Source organism: Trichoderma breve, chromosome 4 (genome assembly GCF_028502605.1).
Source record: "Trichoderma breve strain T069 chromosome 4, whole genome shotgun sequence".
NCBI classification, from domain to species: Eukaryota; Fungi; Ascomycota; class Sordariomycetes; order Hypocreales; family Hypocreaceae; genus Trichoderma; species Trichoderma breve.
In genome coordinates this window covers 2269994-2291744 of record NC_079235.1, presented here as the reverse complement: position 1 = coordinate 2291744, position 21751 = coordinate 2269994, and the positions used below count along the sequence as shown (strand labels likewise).

General features: G+C 51.5%; 3 protein-coding genes across 3 annotated transcripts; all 3 read left to right on the top strand.

Moving 5' to 3' along the window:
- Positions 1 to 92: 92 nt before the first annotated feature.
- On the top strand, positions 93 to 1613 carry T069G_06953 (bystin domain-containing protein; the record flags this gene model as incomplete). The annotated part of the gene is made up of 2 exons (XM_056174163.1): positions 93 to 679; positions 743 to 1613. 2 exons carry the CDS (start codon positions 93 to 95, stop codon positions 1611 to 1613), a joined length of 1458 nt encoding a protein of 485 aa, XP_056027742.1.
- Positions 1614 to 2169: 556 nt separating this feature from the next.
- T069G_06952 (uncharacterized protein) lies at positions 2170 to 4037 on the top strand (the record flags this gene model as incomplete). Its single annotated transcript, XM_056174162.1, has 5 exons — positions 2170 to 2234; positions 2296 to 2544; positions 2620 to 3428; positions 3491 to 3528; positions 3597 to 4037. The coding sequence occupies 5 exons, from the start codon at positions 2170 to 2172 to the stop codon at positions 4035 to 4037; spliced, it is 1602 nt and encodes a 533-aa protein (XP_056027741.1).
- Positions 4038 to 18005: 13968 nt separating this feature from the next.
- T069G_06951 (regulator of G protein signaling domain-containing protein) lies at positions 18006 to 20385 on the top strand (the record flags this gene model as incomplete). The annotated part of the gene is made up of 3 exons (XM_056174161.1): positions 18006 to 18623; positions 18873 to 20210; positions 20269 to 20385. The coding sequence occupies 3 exons, from the start codon at positions 18006 to 18008 to the stop codon at positions 20383 to 20385; spliced, it is 2073 nt and encodes a 690-aa protein (XP_056027740.1).
- Positions 20386 to 21751: the final 1366 nt, after the last annotated feature.

Genomic DNA, 21751 nt, shown 5'->3' with positions numbered 1-21751 from the left:
GCTCCGGCAGATCCCAAATCGCACCCTGATATCCAACAGTTGCATCTACAGAAATCCTCCACCGCAGACTACATACAGCATTGGAATTCAAGATGCCCAAGGCAACGACTCCTACCGCGGCCCGCGGCGGCCGACGCCACAATCCCCTGGAAGATGACGTTTTGGCGACGGGCATTCTGCGAAACAAGCCTACCAAGAGAAAGTCCAAGGATGTCGAAGAGTCTGAGGATGCGTTCGTGGATTCCAAGGCCTCCAAGAACATTCTGCGGATAGGCCGCGAACTGATGGAGGAGGAGAATGCCGAGAACCCGGTAACAAAGCCCACGGTGGACAACTTTGGATACGATTCAAGATTCGGCGAGGAGGAGGAAGATCACAAGGGCTACGACGAGGAGGAAGCCTGGGGAGACGACGATGACATGGTGGAGGAGGTCGAGGTTGACCCTGAAGACCTCGATACTTACAGAAAATTCATGGGAGACGAAGAGGATGATGATCTGCTGAAGCACGGCTGGGATCTCAAGGGTTCCGGAGAACCCCAGGGCGAGTCCATCAACTTGGCCGACCTGATTCTGGAGAAGATTGCTGCGCATGAGGCAGCTCAGGCTGGTGGAGGCAATGTCCGTGCCCCCGACGATGACTATGAGCTTCCACCCAAAGTTGTAGAAGTGTACACCAAGTAAGTGATGCCATCTCTCGAATATGCATGTAGCTACGGGCTCAGAGCTAACGGAACCATCAGGATTGGCGAAATCCTTTCCCGCTACAAGTCCGGACCTCTTCCCAAGCCCTTCAAGATTCTCCCAACTATCCCCCACTGGGAGGATATTATCGATGTCACCAAGCCCGAAAACTGGACCCCCAATGCCACCTATCAAGCGACCAGGATATTCGTCTCCGCCAAGCCTGGAGTGGTCCAGCGCTTCCTGGAGATGGTAGTGTTGGAAAAGGTCCGCGAAGATATTTACGACACGAAAAAGCTCAACGTCCACCTGTTCAACTCCCTCAAGAAGGCCCTTTACAAGCCTGCCGCCTTTTTCAAGGGCTTTTTGTTCCCTCTAATCGGCAGCGGCACCTGCACTCTGCGAGAGGCACACATCATTTCAGCTGTCTTGGCGCGAGTTTCCATCCCCGTCCTCCACTCTGCCGCGGCCATCAAGGGTCTTTGCGACATCGCCGCTCAAGAGGCTTCTCAGGGCAGTGAGGGAGGTGGAGCGACCAACATCTTTATCAAGACTCTTCTGGAGAAGAAGTACGCTCTCCCCTACCAGGCTATCGACGCTCTGGTCTTCCACTTCTTGAGATTCCGCGCCGAAGATCCCGCTACCGCCAGGGCTGGTGATAACATGACCGTTGTCATGAGCGGATCCGACTACAGAGCTAAGCTGCCCGTTATCTGGCACCAGAGTCTTCTGGCATTTGCGCAGAGATACAAGGGCGACATCACCGAGGATCAGCGTGAGGCACTGCTGGATCTGCTGCTAACGCACGGTCACTCTGCCATTGGTCCTGAAGTCAGACGAGAGCTGCTGGCTGGACGAGGCCGTGGAATTCCTCTGGAGCCTCAAGGAATGGCTCTGGATGGCGACGACACGATGGAGATGGATGCATAATTGCATAGCGACTGATGGGAACATGTATGGCGTTTTCGGCGTATTTGGATTGGGAAGCCACTAAAATGGATGTTTGAGTAATGAGGACAGATGGATCAGGTCTCATAAGACATGTCAAGTGCGACAATACCAGTTTTCTTTTCATTTCATGTCAATGAATAAAAAAAGTATATCCTTGTGTGATGCTGAACTCTTAAAGCTGAGCGAGACGGGGTGAATTATTCCGCTCCCGACTGGACCTTCCATCAACTCTCACTTTTTACCTGTCTTATCTTGTCTTTGTTCACACACGCGCCTCTCTGAAAACTGTCCATTTGCATCAAACAATCCCCTATAAACACATCTTGAGTACTTTTAATCCTACCATCGTCCAGCACCTACATCCTAAGAGGAGTGTCGCGACTTTCCTCCTCTCTTTCTCTCTTCTTTTTTAATTATTTATTTATTGCACTATTTTGTTTCGTTTCGCAGCTGTTTTGCCGATTCGTCAGAGACAAGTTGAAGCGCTGTCGCATCCGCTTCATTGTATTCCAGCGGGTGACGATAGCCATTCATCATGTCGGAGAAACAACACACAGCAGAAGTAACAGCAGACAGCACTTCAGATTCTCATGATGATAGGTGCATATTCAGCTACTCTATCTTTGTTAATCACCTTGTTAGTGCTAAACATATTCTACAGTTACTTTGACCTCTCAGTCCGCTCTTTACCTTGTCCACCGCCGTACCTTCTCCTCACCCTTGCGCCGCCCTCTACAAGCTCTCATGAGCCACCTCGATTGACTCCTTGGGACAGGGCTATGCAAGATGGTGCCTTTACAAACTCAACGTCTCCTGCAGGTTCACCGGACAGAAAGAGAGCTGAGTCTTTATCCACATCTGCCCCAAAATTCGGCGTCGATCCGCCACGGCCACCTCGTGAGGGATACGAGTAGGTCTGGTTCCCTGAGGGATATTGGGCAGAGAGACAGCTCACACCAGCTTCTCCCCGAAAGAGCAACGCCAGTTCTAATGTGCGCTTCTGGAAATGGCGCTCACGATCTACCAAATCTGCCAGTGAGACGGACGCACTACTCAATGGGCGTTTAGCCTCTCGAGTGACCTCTGCAACTGGACCAAAATCGAAACCCGACCTTCCAAGACATGACCCGCCTGCCATTCATCAAGTGTGGACTCCATATCTATCCGAGTCTGATCATGTATTCTCGTTACAACACCCCACTACAGAGCCTGTCTCGCCTTCTACTACTGCAGTTACGCCTTCAAAGTCACAGCAGTCAAGCGAAAGCATTGTAGTCTCTCCCGGTTCAAAGAACTACCGCTTAGTCGACACCCCAAAAACCACCTCGCCCGAGCACCATACTCAAGCAACCATGAAAACCGGGTCGCCAACGCCCTTACTCTCTCCAAGACTCTTGTACCTCAAGGCCAAAAAAGAAATCGAATCCAAGCTCAAGCAAAAACAGCATGAGGACTCGTATATCCATTGTACATCAGATGCCGGCAATCAGACAGATGTCGGGGTAGAACCAAAGGGTCCTTGCAATGATCTAGCCCCTGATGAGGATTGTCGTACGCGGTCGACGGTTGAGGGTGCGAGAAAATTCCTCGCCTCTCAGAACATCAGCAAGACGGGAACGTGGTTTAAAGACGAGTTCCATACTTCCAAGATAGGCCGCAAGCTTTTTGGAAGAGCCCCATGGCATCGAAAGGAGTCTGGGGACTCGTTCACCAGCGTATCCAGCTCCATCAGGGCAGTTCTTAAGGGCAGGACACCGCCTGCGAGTCCTGCCACTCTCGGTTTGAGCCACACGAGTACGCCAGCACACTTTGTGTCAAGTATAAGAATATGTATAGGCTAATTTCCGATCTGTCAGGTCGCTACAATCTATCTCATAGCACATTTCCGGGAGGGGTGAGTATCTCTCTCTCCTCGGCTTCTATGCTTTGCGTTGTGAGTTACATCAACTTATCGCCGAGTAGGAGGCCATTCGAGTCAGCACACCTCCCTTGGACGAAGATACAGCCGACGGCAGGCCGCGGGCTTTTTTTACGTCATTGACACCTCCTAGGACTAGTGGTGAGACCAACTCCAAGACGGCTTCGCCATCGAATCGCTCTATGAAACGCTACAGTATCCACAGTAGCAGCATGGCATCGCAGTCTCGCGAGTGGTGGGAGCAGGTACCTCCACGTGGATCTCGCCGCGAGATTCCTGTTGATATTGGCACTTCAGCCAGCAAATTCGAATTCGATGTCCCGGAACATTTGCCGTCAAGCCCAATGTGCCCTGCCAACAAGCGTCACAAGAGCGGTGGCACAGGCTTGTGTGTGTATCACGGACGGAGAAAGACTAAGTCTGTTCTGAGAGATGAAATGAGCAGAGTAGAAACACCAGAATACTCATCGGCAGATAATGGTTGATACACGGAGGCACGCAGTTGTTACTTGGCCCTTTTCAGCTCCAACGCCCCTTGATAGAGTCCATTTTCCCTACGATACCTATCTGTTTGTGTTTATTAGCATAGAATACGGAATCACAACCTTTTCCTCATAGGATCCGAAATTCAGTTTATTATTGCCTCTTGTATCCAAGCCAGTGAAGATCACATATATCCAGGCACGTCATAAAGGCTCAAGCGCCAACGAACCTCGGCTGGTAATCCGACCTTCATACGATGCAATAAACACGTTTAAATGAGGAAAATCGTGCCTTGCACTTTAATACAGTCTTCAGGTATCCCTGAACTTTCCGGTGTCATCTACGTCTAAACTGCTATACGCGACAATATCTCTGCAATCATCTCTGCAATCCTCAATACAATTAATCTCAGGGGTCTCCAGAAGATCAGGACGATGGCAGCGCATTTTTCGAAACATCGTCTACGATGTTCATCGATCCGCGGAGAGACGTGTCCGAAACCTCTTTATAACCCAGTGACTCTTTTACCATTATCTCTAGGATACAGCCATCTGCTACTCCCCAGTGGATTAAATATCTACTTCTCTGACCGGAATCTTTCCAAAGGCGATCGACGTTACATCAAAGGCTGATTCTTAATTCCCATTCTAGTAGCGCTCGGTTGGCGATTGAAAGGCTAAATAGATTAATGAATGCATCTAGTGAGTTGCAACTTCTTTGCCAGTCCGAATCTGCTCAGAAATCGGCCAGTGAAGGGTATTTCGTGGTTGGGTCCTTTAAACAGAACGCCTTGGCTTTACCAGTATTCTTCAAAGAGACTTTGGGGTTGGTTTCATTCTCAAGAATGAGTAGCCAATATAGTTAAATCTCATTTCAAGCCAAGGGTATACATATGAAATTTCATTGAGACACCCAATCCGCCTCTAGATCTGTATATTAGACATATGTTATTATAGACACAGAGCCTTTGTCTCTACTCCATATTTGTCCGCTTGTATAACTCAAAAAACTAACCCTGCTAATGCCGTATCCAAATAAATCGCCACACTCTATTAAACAACAACTCCATGCGTCATCATACTCTCCCCTCCGCGACGATCCCCATCTTCCAAACTGGAGAACTTTCACACAAACAAAACCGGACAAGCCCTCCTTCACGAAGAAATAGAACCCCCCCCCCCCCCCCCCCCCCCCCCCCCCCAAGTAAACAAACCCGCGCTCCTACCGTAGACAAACAATTGCTAAAAAAGCCTTGTTCCTAGCCAATAATCCCGACCCGATAATCACGATGCTTATCTTACGTTGCGGCATGGAAACGACCAGGGATATCGGACTAGGCCGGTGCCCATCATGAATCATGCGACCAAATCCTTGATCGCGTTTCATGACAGAGTCCCGCGATCCTTTACGATATATCGTTCTTCGGTGTAGCTTCAAGGAGGTCTTTACAAGATAACTAGCCATCACATCGGCAAACTCTGGGCTTTTATCAAGGTAATATCCCTCTTACTTACTTCATGTTGTATTCATGAGGATCCCCCGCACAACGCTAACTTGGCAAGGAGCACAAAGAACAAACCCTACATTTTGTATCCTCATTAGGTAGCTCGCTAGTCCGCGATGAGGTCGTTTTTGGCAAAAGGCCGCCCTTCTCGGTAATTGATGCCTCATGGCCAGGGCTCTGCCGACGAGTTTCTTCCTCCCAATTATCCCCTATTAAGGAAACACGGCAAAGAAAACACACCTCTACTGTAAAACGAATCATGCGCATAGGGTATGATCACATAGCGGCTCCGTCGTCTACGTGTCTCGGCCGGAGATGATTCCAGAGAGAGAAAGGCTTCCGGCGTGCCGTGTGCAAAGTACACATACCAAGTGATGGATAAACGACCACGGGGGCGGCAACGAGTGTCATTGCACAAGTCTCGGCCGATGGAGGCTTTACTGCCGATTCCACTCGCATGCCCAGCCGAACGAGGTGGTATTGCTCCATAGGAAGCCCGCAGACAGGTAGGTACGCGTGTCACTCTGTGTGTATTAGTGTATGCTGTGATGCCCCTTGTCCATGGGAATCGAAACCGGGATCGTGCAGCAGGAAACACGAACCACGTTGCGAGCAAATGCATCTGTCCGTCTTGTAAACGGCAAAGTCTCCCCAATCTCGATAAGCCCGGTCCCGCACCTCTTGTGCGTGCACAGGCAGTCCAGACCGAGGGAGCATACGATATAAGATGACCATACGGAGCTTTGCCGTTGCACGTCGTATTGATGCGGCTTACATCTAACTCGTATGTACGAGCCTGCTATTAAGGGCTTCAATCGTGCCTGGAGGACCCTGTCCGGAATCACAATTGATTCTAGAAGAGAGAATCGTCAAGAGGCGAGGTTAATGACCTACCTATTGCAGGCCACGCACGCACGTACGCACGTACATGTAGAGATTGTTGCCTGCTCAAAACGTCGTTGACTAGGGGTCTTGGGTTAGGTGCATGTATGTCGACCCTTGCATATTACATGCCATGTAGATACGGAGAAGAGCGCAAGCGCAATGCGTACGGTCGCGGCAGATCTGCGTCAGACAGCCAGGCCTCGGTCTGAAACATTACTTACCTAGGTATAAGAGAATATACCGACTCGATTGCGAATATGCATAGCGCGCATGTAAGCCAAGCGTCGCAAACGCCGTCTCTGGGGAACGACCAAGGCTGACTTTCCAAACCAAAGAACCGCGGCCCAGCAAGGCGCAGAGCAGAGAGAACTCAAGCCACGACGTCCGGGCCGGCTATCGAGAAGAGTTTGTCGGGACAGTCGAACCAGCCACGCAGCGGAGTGGCTTGAAAAATTTCGCCGGTGGAAAGACTTCAGGAGTCCTTTGTAAGAATTGAGGCGTTTAAGCCGCGGACCGCGCTGGTCCTATGCCAATGCCCAAAGCAGAAGCACCCATAACAAGCTCCATGTCTGTATTGGGACAGGCAGATGGCCTCGGAGAATTTCCAACGGCGTGTCCGGCCAAGGTGAAGGAAAACATTTCGGGGGTGTCCGAATAGGTAGGCAACACAGATGCTCTGACGGTCTGTTGACGGCAATGCGCCGATATTTCGAGGGGATGTCGGTGTCGGTTATAGAAGCACATGGATCAATGAGTACAGTATTGCTTTGCGCGCTGAAAGAAACGTTGCAGCTAGGACCATGATAGCCCCCAAGTCCCAGGGTAAAGACAGGCATCTAAGGTATATCGCTTGTTTTCTCTCTTTCATGCAGGACATATAACTGTAATGCTTGTACTTAACCAAGCAACGGCGAATATGGGTGCGGCATGTCCTTGTTCTGGCAAGTGGAAACTGTATCACAATGGCATAGCCGCCATGGCGTTGAGCAACATGGATCAGTGCCATATGACGAGATTGGCAACTCCGGCATCACAGCGCTTTGGCCGTCCGGGGATCTGTGTATGAAATACACAGGCTCTGCTGCAGACACGGCGAATCGGCATGCCTGTACCGAATACTACAGTGCACTTTGATGCCCAGAGAGAGCGACATCGACAGTTCAATAGGCGAGAACCCGGCGGGAAGTGGGCGGAGTGTTTTGATGGAGCTAGAAGTTCGGCGAAGTCCTGGAGAAGACATCGCTTTCCAACCGAAAAAAAAGCCATGGGGAGCTCGAGCCAAGTTTCGAGCTGCTGATATTGAATCAAGGACTTGCGGCAGCTCTGCAGGGACGATGCCAGATGCCTATGCACCATTTAGGTAGGCAGGGCCGGTAGTAGCGTGTGGCGAGTGATGGCGCTGATGTGATGTCTATGTCAACTGAAGATCACAGCTGTATTCCGTCTGCGGCGACAGATGCATAACTGTGCATGCAGGGCAGAGCAAGATTCTGTAAGTACGAGTACTGATATCGTGACGCCCCCACGTGTGCCATCTCATGAATCTCGCATGGCTGAAGGTTGGGGGCCATGGAAAAACTAGATTCAAGACAAAACCCACATGGCAGCCCCGGGAGAAAAAAAAGAAAGAAGAAAAAAGCTGAGAATTCTCCTAGCGGGCTGGGATCAGGCCCGGTACGTACTTGATGGTTATCAAAAGCTGAGGTGCTAGGCCAGTTTGTTGATTGCTTTTGACTCAGGACGGTGGGGGGCGATGGAGGTTGTTTGCAAAGATGGAGAGATCACGTTGGACAAAAGGTGGAATTGGGGGCGGTCTGCACCGTCCTGTCATGACAAGAGTGTAGCAGGTACTGCGACAAGCGTGTGGAGATGGCGGAGTCGCCTAGTACTCATACAAGTGCTTGAGTAGGGTATCCATTGCCTGGAGACACGAAGCGGTAAAGATTAAGCTAAAGACTCAAGTTGAAATGATTGATTACAGTTATAGGCAATTCGTAGTGCCGTCGAGAGAAGATATGGAGCCGGGGAATGGAGCCTTATACAGGCAGCAGAATTGCTGCAAAACTGCCGAAACAACGTGCACAGTCGCAGCAGCAGCACCGGTGATGCGGCCTGCAAACGCCGGTCTCACGGGTCAAACTACTGACCACTAGGTGGTTCTTCGTACCATATCTATGGAACTAATGTTTCCTTCATTTGTTGGATGCAGCAACATAGACTGACACATGCGTCGCGCCCCAACTGCAGCATTACATTGACGCACTCTGTTAGGTATAGGTATCGTCTCCCTCCCGAAGCAGCCAATGAGAGGCTTCTAGGTGCCGCAATAGGGAAGTGAGTGCTTCTCTCCTAACGGCTCCTGGACACGGGCAGGGTTTTGGAAATAACAACATAATATAGCCTTCAACTGCTTTGGGTGCGTGCTCTGTTGCGACTGGCTCAGAGTCACTCGCACGCGCTCAAAACTAAGGCACTCAACTCCTCACTAGCAGTGCTCCCCCAACCACTTGGTTTGCTTGTGCTCTATTGTACGGAGCACTGGGCTGAGTCGAGAGCCGAACAGGGTTCTGCCGTGCGTGAGAGCCAAGTGCGAGTAGGTACTTGTCCCATACGCCTACTGCACAGGCAAGGCAAGGTATCGGACAGGGGGGCGTGGGTGTACATGTAAGAGAGAGCAGCTTGCAGATCCAATAACGTGTGCTCGGTACTGGGCCAAGCCAAGCTCGTTTCCTTGCCTTCTTTCTTGGCCCAATCTCCTATTCTGCTTCTCTTGCGGCAGAATTTGGCCTCTCCACCCTCTTGGATGCGGAATCTGTCGGCTCCTGGCACGGGAAGCCCTTTAGAAGGCATTAGAATGGCAAAAAGAAGGCCGACTGGTTCGTTGCAGGGGGCGTGTGTGTGTCTGCGAGACAGGGTTGCCAGGGGTTGGTTGGCTCTCTGCGATTTGGGGGAGTGCATGCGCAACACATGGCAAAGTACTCGCGACCTGGCTGCACACGAGCGGATCTTGGTTTGCTCTCGAACTGCCATTTGGGCGGCTGGACGAAGCTAGCAGCCCATTACTAACGAGTCTCGTGTACCAGTTACCTTTTGGGGTGCCAGGGACATGGATATGGCTGGAATAAGGCGGCTTTGGGAGCAGAGCTGGAGACGATTCGGCCTCAATTGCTGGCATCGCCGTTTCAGATGAGATGCGTCAGATGGATCCTGATACATGAGCGCACCATAAATAGAACCATTGGCAATCTTGGACCCGAATCCATCGAGCTGCTAACGGGCGACTACTGCTCGCAAGCGCCTTGTCGACACTTACACAGCGACAGCTCACCGCCGAAATGCGCCAGGGCATGGATGGATGGATGGGCTCAATGACTGTCATGCCGTAACAGCGCAGTTAGCGCTTGTGTAGAATCGAATTGATTGCGACTGATGCGGTGTGCTACCGGAACCAATCCAATAATGAAACCATCGGATGCTCCGGACGGCCTCAACGCCTAGACAGAGGCGTGTCGATGCTATCGACGTTGCATTGTTTTGCAGCCGGCAGTTCAAGTGAAACCCGACTCGTGGATTTGCTCTCTTCCTGATTTTTTCGTTTGCAAACCCGATCCACCGACCAGAAACTCGGCCATCACGAACATCAGGCCACTCTTTTATTACCGACCGTTGCAACTGATTCACGATCCATGGACAGTTGGAGTTGGGGGGAAAAGCAAAAAACTGGCCCGCGGCCCACAATAAGCCCAAAAGTCTATTTATTGACACGCCATTTCGCCCGCGTGCAAGGCGAAAAGCATGTCACATTTTGCGGATTACTGATTATTGGTGATTATTTGGGAAAGCTGTAGAATATTCATGTAACCGGCACTGTCGACGGGCGGTGGTTAATATATGGTGCATGCCGTAGGATTTGACAAGTGACCGTCAGCGACAGTGATGGAATCATGCTAGCGGTATCAGGCATTGTGCTGTGCTCTCTGGACAAGCAACAGGTACTTTGTACATGTAGCTGGCGATTTGTGCCACTCCTCCATACATGCATTCTTTGTGTCCTGTATCACGGCCGGTAGCCTGTACTTTGTTGGATGGCGCACATAATCCACATCCCACGGCTGTTGGATGTACGTGCGACGAAGATCGCACGTGTCACGGCAAATGCCATGTGGCCATCTTCGGATAATAACGAGAGGGAGCGAAGGCGAGATTCGGCCGGCATACCTGAGCCACGAACAGCTCGTATGTCGGGACAGGATAGCCCGGCCACTACTAAGATTAAAAGATGCGAAAAAAAAAAAAAGGCCCTTACATGGTGCGCTCCGTATGCTTGCATGAAGAGTTGCAAGGTACCGCTGCCAATCTGCCAGTAAGGTTAATAAACTTGTGACTAACAAGAATGATTTCTGAGTGTTGTGCTCGCAAGTCCTTTTGTTGGGCTGAGTAGAGAGTGTGAAAGAGAGAGAACGTTTCAATGACACCACCCCGACTCCGTCCATTCAGGCAGTTTCTCGCAATCAACTAACCAACTGCAAGCAAGCATTCATGTTGTCAAGGGACAAGCCGAAGCCCGGCAGTTCAAGGAGCAGCCTACTTACAAGCTTCGCAGAAGCGAGCAACCCTCCTTTTCCTGCCGTGCAACCACCTCGCGTGTCTATTGGCGCTGCGGCTGCCCTTTTTCGGCTGTGTGAGCCCTTTTGCTCGCCTCGGCAGGCAAATCGTCAAGTCGACTTGTTGAGATAAACGTCATGAGCCGAATGCAACTGCGGCATCTTAGTACAGAGTACACGCACACGTACGAGGACGCGATAATGGGTAATACCACCTCCATCCTTCCACCCGAGGCGCAAACAAGTGCACAAGTCCAGTAAAAGGCTGAGATCCAATCGAAGCTCCCTGGCATCCCGTCTCGCACACGCCCCTCCTTCTCCTCTTTTCCCTAGTCCGACAGGGAATAACTCGCTTTTGGGGCTGGCTCGCTTTGCCAGACACCCCGTCATGGCGCCTCGTGGTGCATCTTCACAAAACACGTGGCAAAATGCGATATCCACCAGTTCAAGGTGCCTCCTTTTCCCGTTCTGCCGGCCTCCACCGCCTGTCTCATTGGCGGGTCGGGCACAGCAGCTTTCTCTTACATGCATAGCGGGTCCCGAGAGAGGCGAGATGACTGGCTGCAACCACTGCAAACCCTGTCGAGCACAGCCCCGTTACTGAGGTTTCTTTCTTAAGTTCTTTTGACACAAAGCACGTACTCGTACTGGTACCGAAGGGCCAAGCAGCCGCCGTTGACGATTTTTGTCGGGGTTCCAAGTTAGCAGCAGCAGATGTTAGCGCCCTTCTTTCCCGCCACGGCCTTGCGTCATGGGATGACATATCCCGCCAAGGTCAGGCTCGTCAGTGGCATCGCCAACTGAAAGCTCCCATTGAGACACTGCTGATTTGGCTTTGGCTTTTGCTTTTCCGTTTCTGAGCGGAGGGTGTAAGATGTTTCGCCTCTCTACCCAGAGTAGTATTATGTTTTCTTTTCAATTGCTGCTTGCGAAAAGTGGCGTCAACAGCTGAGCGAGAAAGCTTCTGTTTTCATTACGGTTTTTTATCGCAAAGCAGGGTGACCCTGGAATCTTCAACACTTATCGCGAGGAGAAACTGATTCATTCGCAGCCCACAAGAGCTTACAGCAGCTTGGACCACCAGCCTACTCCTCTTTTCGCCTTCTCAATTTGCTTGCTGCAGATGATGACAAAATGGTCGTCGTGGAACCAAAGACGCCCTGTACCCAGGGGGAGGTACACACACTGTCGCGCCTCGGAATTCCAGAATCGAGGCTATCGTTCAAGGTTCTACGGAAAGTGGCAGGATTGTTAGATCTGCCACGTGGAATGCACACATGAAGCCAGGTTTTGCATCTAACGGGAACCATGGGCGCTGTGGAAGCGCCCTTGCAAGGTGCAGAATCACTGTGGCGCCCGTCCTAAGCCCACACAGGCGCATCTTGGAGCCATTGAGAGTCGGTGAAGCGTATCCACCTCGCCCAAACTTTGGTCCGTCCAGAGAGCCATTGTCTCAGCATCAGGATTTCTAGCTCTTCGTCGCTCTCGCCTTTGCCTAGAGCCTCGGTTCGGCTGTCGGGGCATGGCTTTCTTCAACTGACAGCGCTGAACGAATCCTACTTGGGGCTGGTCGCGAAAGACGGAGAGAATAAGCTCATCGTCAGCTGCTTGGCATATGGCTAAGCAAGCAGTGCCATGGATGGCGGCTTACTGCATATTCAACTACCAGCTACATGTAATTGAGAGCGGAGGTCGAGCCAAGGAATCCATCCATATCCACCGCTGTGTTCGGCCGCAAACGGGCTTTTCGCACGTCACAGCATCGGCCGCTCACTCATACGGCCGATACCCGCCCGGACCCGGCGGAGGCAGGGGTTACACTCGACGCATGACTTCTCGTTCTGGCGATTGAAATCATGCCAGATACCAGCATGCAGGTGTGTGCATACGGGCTTACAAAAGTATTGGGGGATGGCACAGTCACTCTGTGGGGAAACACTGCCGGGGGCGGAGGATTCGCATGCGGAGTTCAGGCCCGAGACACGTTTTTGTTGGCGGCTTCGCTGCCTCGCCTACTCTCCCGAGACGAGCCAAAAGACGCAAAGAGCTCGCGTGGCAGCAGCACAGTAGCACGGCTAGCCACTTGGCCGCTCTCCCCGCAATCATATCACACCAGTACCGTCGACAAGCTATGCCTTGTCTTGCTTACATATCCATCGATTGACACAACGACCGATAGATGATGGCAACTCTTCTCCACTGATGTGACATGCCGCATCCATCATCTCGATTCCCGAGTAGGTTGAGAACGAAGAAGGGTTCTCAGTGGCAAGCGAATTTGTGACAGATGGAATAACGCCCGCTCGGGTATGCTTTCCAAGGTGGCAGAACGGTTTGTTTACTAACTACGCCAAGTGGCAACCCGCGAGCCGAAGTTGATTTTCGAAGCTTGTTCCTGTTGACAATACTGTAGCCTCGGCCTCGATATCTGTCCGCATTCCTGTGTAGAACGCCAACTATCGGATAAGACGAATGGCGAACTGATCCATTGCATCCGATTGCCTGCCTCTGGTATCAGTCACACGATGCATGATTCACGAAGGTGGCAATGTTGTATGCAGCTTGTTTTCGAAAGCACATCACATACCTTGGTAGGTAAAAGTGACCTACCCTACAAACCTGGCTTTTCCGAGAGAAATCCGGACTCCGACTGCAATGTGGTTGATGCGCTGTGCGCCCCGAGAAATGCATAACCATGGATTCAATTCATTACATGCCTTTACCTGCCCCTAGCGCGGAAAGAATATCGGGAAGAATCCAAGCCCGACTCTACCAGCCTTGGCATTAGTACTAGCTACAGCATGCCTGTCGCATTTCAACACTCAAATACGAGCTCGGAGCCGCAGGGTCTTTTTCAGCCCGTCAATGGGACAATAGGGCGCGAGCTGCAACACGCCATGGCTTTGACGCGATGACAAAAATGTGTCCATGGGCCAGGCTAGCCCGTGGTATGGGTGCAAACAAGCTACGCATGCTTACTTACCACGCGCTCTGCGACTGAGTCGGACGAACTTGGCAGTTATCAGATCCGGGAGGTAGAGGGCTCCGTACTTTGTACACGCGGCAACAGGAGATGAGCTCTAGATCTTGCGCTCCGGGTTTCTTGGCAGATCGGCAGAAAAAGACGATCTGATACTTAAGGCTTAGCTAGCCTCTGTCTGGCGCGCAACGTGGTAATAAGCCCGCGTCTTGAGCAAAACCCCGTCCAAGTAAGCGCAATCTGACATGCCCGCACGCCGTACATACTTTGCACTTTACTGTTATAGTAGAGTGGCAGACAGGCTTCCAACGTGCGTTCTCGGATGGCGGTGCTCAATCGCAGTCCGAGCATCCTCCTGAAACATCGCCAAGTACGGGTACTGGCCAAAAGGAGCAATTGGGGCTAATAAACTGCGGGAACAGATAGGGCTGGGCTCGTCACACCGCTGCAGCAAGATCATCATCTCATCTATCTACGGAATTAGTAGCACACGCACTCGAGATAGCACACGTTGATTGTATATCTTCATTAGCAAATCATTGCCCAGTTGCATGGCGTATAAGTGATCCCGGGAGCGCCCCTCTTGTGACATCCTCAGGGGAAAATATGAAGCTGTCCCTGGGTCTGCAAGGAACACGACAATGACGCCGCTTGCTCCGCGCCTCTCCTGATTTTTTTCTTCAGTCTTCCGTGGCCCCCTTTGACTATCCAAACCTTCTCAACAATTGCCGGGTCCTGTTTCGTTTCAGCTGCCGCTCGCTCCGAAAATCCCTAAATAGCCTCCCTGAGCAGCTGTGATTTTAGGGTTCCGAGTATTTTCTTTCCATGATTCAAGCTTGACGCCTTCGGTCATCGCCTCTGCTATTACTTGCGCACGTCCACCAAGATACGGCAACGAATAAACGAACTAGTTTCAATTGAAGCTTTTCATTTGCTTTTTTTTTTTCTTTTTTTAAAGATCATCCTTGTCTTGCTTACCACCTATTTCGTCCTTGCCGAAAGATAGGGAAGAAGAAGAAGAGAAAGAAGAATACCCGCCTCTGGTATTTACTTCAGCCGGAGATATACCGGATTCCGACGACGACATACGAATTACCCTTGGGCTTATGCTGCTATCGATTTTCTGCATTTCTGCAGGGAGACGCACAGAGTGAGACTTATTCCCGAAAAAGGCATACCCCAGATTATCGCAAAAAGCCAAGGAAACCGCTCCCAGCCAACCACGAGAGAGTGCGCATGGTCATAAAGGTGAATAATGTGATTTCCCTCTTGTCCGTTCTTCCTATCATATCACACCCCGGCATATATCATATCGCCATAGCTCGGCCATGATCCTCCTTGCCCCTAACAGCGCAAACTTGCGTCCGCTTCTAGAAGAGCCATGGATGGCAGCTGCACACCCTCCTCATTGGCCCGTCCAGAAGAAGAATGGGGCGTCTCCCTGTGGCCACATGACAATGTGAAACCCAGCCAACTAGCTTCATGGGGCGTCTCTGCTAATGCGAATATGGCTGATAAGAGGCAAGACCCAGACAATAAACTCTCCAGACTTGTACAGGAATGTCGAGGGAATGTCCCGGCCCATCAACGCATAGACAAACCCACGAACGACGCCCTCTAACAAGTCTCAATTGGCAAGTCCAAACCCGGCGAGCTGAAACAAAGGTCAACGGCCAGGGACAAGCCGGAAAATCATTCGGACATCGCGAAGCTGGTCCAAGTTTGCTTCATCACGGCGTCACCGATTTTGCACCGCTTTCTCAACTACTTACCCCGGCCCCCCTCTCAGCTACCACCACGGCGCGGTACTAGGTAGCTTCGGTAGGTGGCAAAGTTTCTACTTGGTCGCTCTCCTCTCTTTTCTTCTTAGTTTGGCGCACCCTCCTCCAGCCCTCTACCCTTTTTCGGAATACCTTGAGAAAAAAGAAAGAAAAGGCTGTGTGATAGGGTGGTCCCCTTGTGGGCACTATCCAGCCACTAGCTGGCCCTTTTTATTTTTTCTCCGTTGGCGGTGAAGTCGCCATGACGGGTCGAAACACATATCAAATCACATTTGTCACATTATAGGGAAAACCTGCCACTACTTTGCTGCTACCCTGGAAGACGTGCATGAACCTTCAATTTACTAGGAGCACGCCGTTACTCAATGGGCGAAATACGGAGTCGTCTTTTGCCCGCCAGAAGAGTAAGAGGGCAAACGGGAATAAAGTATCCTGCACCATAGGGCTCAGATGACGACGGTGGTTCGGATAGTCACCGAACGCCTCTTGCGAAAGAGAAAAAAAAGAAGGCAATTGGAAGCATTGTGACAAGGGTTTGGGGGCGAAAGAAAGCAAAAAAGCTATTGTTCCAGGGAGACCTGGTTAGTGCCTTGGTCGATCATTGGAATCCAGACGCTGTTTTCTCTTTCTTCGCTGGTCCTGTTTCCTCGCTGGTATGACACAAGTGCAACATGCTAGCCTCTGTGCTCGGGACATTTGTCTCTTTGCAAAGCGCAAGCCCGCTCTCCACGCCAGGACGTGTAGTACTCGTGCTAGCAGCGTTCTTACCGCTACTGCGCAAGTACCAGGGTCAGCTGCCCCACGGCCAGAGCTGGGCAATGGATGATGCTGGTCGTTCTTCTCCAAGCAGCCAGCACGCACAGCGGCCCGGCGCTTGGAGAAGCCAAGAGTCGCTCTATTATGGGCACGCAAGTGGCGTGTACTAGTACCTCATAAGGGTCTCGAGGACGGCATTGGGGTTTGAGCGTGTGCGTGTTTCTGATGCTGATGCTGATGCTGATGCTGCTGATAATGATGATGGTCAAAATGATGGTGATGATGATGACGATACTGTCCCGTCAAAGCCCAGCCCTTTGCCGCTTGGAGAAGTTGCTCCTTGCTGCTGCTCTTGTCACCGGCATTAGCACCACATCCGGGTTCCTCTACTGGTGCTACCTCTTGGTGTGAACCTGTATGAACCGATTGCTGCCTCTCTCCTCTCTCGCCCTTGTCCCTGTACCTGTACCCTGTACAAGTATCTGTATGTGCGTGCCACGAGCACAGCGCCAAAACCAGACCCTGGCCTCCTTTCTTCCCACAAAAACGTGGTTCTTGTGGGACTTGCAGAAGTGCGACGACTCGTCAGTTGTCGCCTCACAGCAAATGTAATAAACGGGTCGTTTTGTGGACCCGTTCCTGCTGGCGCCGCCCCGCTGCATCAATGCTGCTGGTGGTCTTTTTTTTTTTCTTCACTGAGTTTCAAGCTCGGTTTAGTGCATACCCACATCCCGCCCTCTGTCCCAAGCCCAAGCCCAAGAGCCAGTTTTGGCGAACAAATCGATACATGTACGCCATTGACTGCGGCCTTGTAACTCGTACTTGGATCCTGCATTGCATTGTCCGTCTGTCCACAGAAACGCAAGACTCATACTCGTACATACATGGCAGGAGTTTCCGCGGTCGAAACAGTCTCTGAGTTCGTGCCCTCTTCCTCTGCTCTGCCCGTCTCTTTTTCTTTCTCTCTCTCTGTCCCCTTCATCTCGCCTGCGCCGTCCCACTGCATCATCATCCTCCTCCTCTCTCCCCATCCCAATATCCCAAAAGATGAAAGAGACGCATTGAAGTCAAAGCAACGCAGCCTTGACACAACGCTCGGCTTCTCCCGGGCCTTGTTCTCCTTGTCGAAGCTCCCTCAATCTCCCCCATCGTACCATTTGGTCGCTGCACGGGCTCTCGGAGGGGCCAGCGAAGTACCTGGTACGCCAGCCCGCGCTAGAGACCCCAGGCTCATGCGCTGGAGCCACTCCCCCCCTCTAAGAAAAACCCCCGTTCCACAGCGAGCGAGGGTGCAGCGTCCATCCCCCTGCACTGCAAAGTACCCTCTACTCGTACATGTACCTCTTCTGCCAGGCCTGTTTTCAGCGTACACACCCCCAAAGGAGTTCTAAGGTCACCATTGATCTTTTTTTATTCAAATCTCCCCAAACTTTCTAACTCTTTTCTCTTGTTCCCACCAGATGGCCGCCTTTTTGTCGCAACCTCTAAACACAATCGTCGAGCCTCTGCCTCCTTCATCGAGACAGCAACCCGACCGAACCCAGTCTCTCACGAGCGCCTCACGATCCCCAGCACCTGCACCAGCTCCCGCACCAGCAGAGCGTCGCTTCGAGGCCACCAAATCTCCACCACCAGTCTCACAGTCACGCCGCCACGCCAGCTCAGTCTCGATAGGCTCATCATCACTGCCACGCCACCAGCGGACCTCGAGCAGCATCCTCTCACGTGCGGCTGCCGCCTTGGATAGAACGCAGAGCGCCATTGCCAGCATCTCAGAGCCCGTCATCCGGAACCGCCAGTCCAACTCGACGCTTGCTCGCCTCTCGCTCACTGCGCCCTCGCATCAATTGAGGGACGAGCCCGCAAGCCCTGACCGGCCAACCGCCTTCAACTACCCGTCGAGCCAGTCTTTGCTGTCCAACCCGGGAGACGGCAAGCAGTCGTCCTTTTCATCCGCCCAGCACTCTCCCACCCTGCCTTCGACTGGCCTGTCTTCTGAATCCTCATCACCAAACAAAATGCATCAGACATCCTCGCGCTTGTTGCGCATGACCGACGATGACCGGCCTTTCACAAGAGTACGTTTCATCTCACTTGAGTCTCATCTCACTTACTTTCAAAACCCTCTCCCCTCTCCTTTCCCCTTTAGCTACCACTGCTGCTGCTACTCTCTCAAAACATGTTGTTGTGCATGCATCACTTTATAGACAGACTAAGCCATTGACGAGGAATCCATCCAACTCTTTGTCGTTGATATCCCCCATGTCGTTCATTTTCATCTATTTTTTTTTCGCAACGTGCTTTTATGCCTCTAACACGAGACACAGGATTTCAAGGATCTCTTCTCCACACTGATTGTCAGCCTTTTGCCTCTTGGTTCCCACAGAGTGCGATTGACCAAGGTGGACTACACTTTCTTGTCCGAGGATGCTATTAACAACCTGGGATCCCTCAAGTTCTCTCAGTCCAACCGCATGCCCGACCCCAAGGATCCCTCAAGAATCGTCACCACCACAACCACGACCACCTTCTCCATGGCCAAGGACATGGCTCGCTCAATCTGCCAAAGATTTGTCGAGGCCCGCTTCATTGAGTCTGCTGACGGAAAGATGCAGCCAGTCTACAACATGAAGGGCTCAGTATGGCAGCTAACGGCCAAGGGCGTTGCAATTCTGGATCGATTTTGCTCTAGGAACGGCATTCAGCAGAAGCAAGTCGCCGAGCTCGTCAGCCTCCACTGCTGCTCTCTCGTCATTCTGGAGAGGGAGCAGCACAGCGACAAGATCCTCAGCGACCGAGGCACTGTCGAAGTAATCTTTCGCCGATTTGTCGGTGCCGAGACCCGCAATGTCAAGCCCAACGTGGCTGCAGCCGACTCGGACTCGCTGCACGATTATGAGGATGGCCTCACCGGTGTCAAGATGGCCAATGAGCGTCGGGTAAACGGAAAGGTGCACAAGGATACCTTTACCGGCAAGGCCACCTCGGATTGGCTGGTGGACTGCTGCACTATTGTGGACAAGCGCGAGGCCATTGAGATTGCGTCCCTCTTCGTCGAGTTTGAGTTGATAGATACTGTGGTCCAGGACAGATCATTCATGCTGCAGAACCCCGGCTGTCATCTGTTCCAACCGACCAAGTATGCTGTCTACCAAATTTCGCAACGAGGAAAGGACGTGATCAATGGCACCAGCTCGCGTGGCCGTCCATCCGAGAGCGAGGCCGGCACTGGCTCACAGCGCAACGGCGTCGTTCGCGACTCCAACACGCAGCGTCTCGAGAAGATCCTCAACGACCCCGCCCTCCGCCTCCTGTTCCGCGAGAACCTGAGGGAAACGCACTGCGAGGAGAACCTTTCCTTCTACAAGGACGTCAACGACTTTGTCCAGAACTGTAAGACTGCTATCCGACAAGCCGAGGCCAACCCCTCCAACAACTCCATGGACATCATCAAGGAGATTATGGCTCAAGCCTACGGCATCTACAACGCCTTCTTGGCTCCGGGCTCGCCTTGCGAACTCAACATTGACCACCAGCTGCGAAACAACTTGGCAACGAGAATGACCAAGGCCGTTGGCCAGGAGAATGGCATGATTGAGACGCTGCAAGAAGTCACTTCGCTATTTGAAAACGCGCAAAACGCCGTCTTCAAGTTGATGGCTAGTGTAAGTACTCTACCCACAAAGGTTTTTACCCTCTTATTTGCTGACAAGGCCATCACAGGACTCCGTACCCAAGTTTTTGCGCAACGCCAAGTATGAGCAGCAGCTGCAAAACTTCAACCTTGACGGCTCTTCACGAGGTGTCGAGCGGAGCCTGAGTCGCTCCAACCGAAAGTAATGGGCCCCCCCAAGGCACATGCTCACGACGGATGACAGGCGTGTAACCAACACGGCCTTTCACGATTGCGACGATTCACCGGCATATGACTCGATATTTTTTCCGCATATTTTTTCCTCTGTTAATTTCCCTATTTGTTCCAGGGTTGACTATATTTTGCTTTGTCAAAGGGCGGCACGACTTGATACCTACTAGATTTCTGCTCTCATATCTGCATCGAACCGGTGTTCATAGTGTCATTTGCCACTTTTTTTTTTTCTGTTGTTGTTTTGCTCTCATTTGTTTTTTCCCCAACTCTTTCCCGCTCCCAGAATGTTCGTACATATCCTGTACGGCATGCCGCATTTTGTTCTCAGCTTTGATTTCACCGCCAGGATGGATTCTTAATGGTTGCTACGACCGGTTGAGTTTTTTTTTTATTATTTTCTTTGATTTGATTTTGATTTGGACAAAAGAGAAAAAAAGAAGCAAGAGTGGAAGGCGTTCAAGGAAACCTGGTATAGAAGAGAGGTCACATGGCAACGAATACGGCACAACATGGCGGCTTGTTTAGTGTGTACTCGTTTTGTTCTATTTTGCAGCTGACTTTGCATTTCCGACAAAGGGGGAGAAGGGCCGGAGTGGATTGGTCGGAATTTGGGGGAGAGTGGACTTACGGCCGTGATGAAATGATGGCTTCGGGCTGGTCTGCGCGTATCGGTATCGACGCGCTATACATTACCGAGGCAGGGAGAATAATCGTGTGCCTGTACGGGCCTGTGGTGGAATTCGAGACACTGCGACGGCAACGGCAATGGCGTCAACGATGGACAATTGCGAGAGCCTGCCGGCACAATGTATGTTTGAGTACCATGTATGTATGCTACAGTCCCCAAGGACTGCGATAAACGAGAAATAAAGGCAATAAGCCCGAGTCAAAATCATGACTAGGAAATAAAATGCATAAACCCGCACGCGTCAAGAGTTCCAAGTGTATTGCGCCATACCGTGAAAGTGAATGTTTTTCAGGTCGTTTGTTCACCTTGAGGGAATGAAGGAAATGAAGGAAATGAGAGGCTGGGGCGGGCGGTTGCGGCAACCAAGCAACATGTCAAAGACTGGCATGATGGGTAATTTGCTTTCGGCGGGTGGAGGAATGCGGGAAAAAGGACGATCGTCGCATTTGCTGGAGTTGAAGCATTCGTGAGGGGGCTGGTGGCACGGACGAAGACGACGGGAAGGGAAGAAATGTCTGAGGCTGAGAAATGGGGAGACAGTCTATGTGCCTGTAAAGCGCACGCAATATGTTGGGTATGTTTGTTCGGTTCTTTTCTTTTACATAGTACTATTTTTGTTCCATTCTTTTCGCCCCATCTGCTTTTGGATT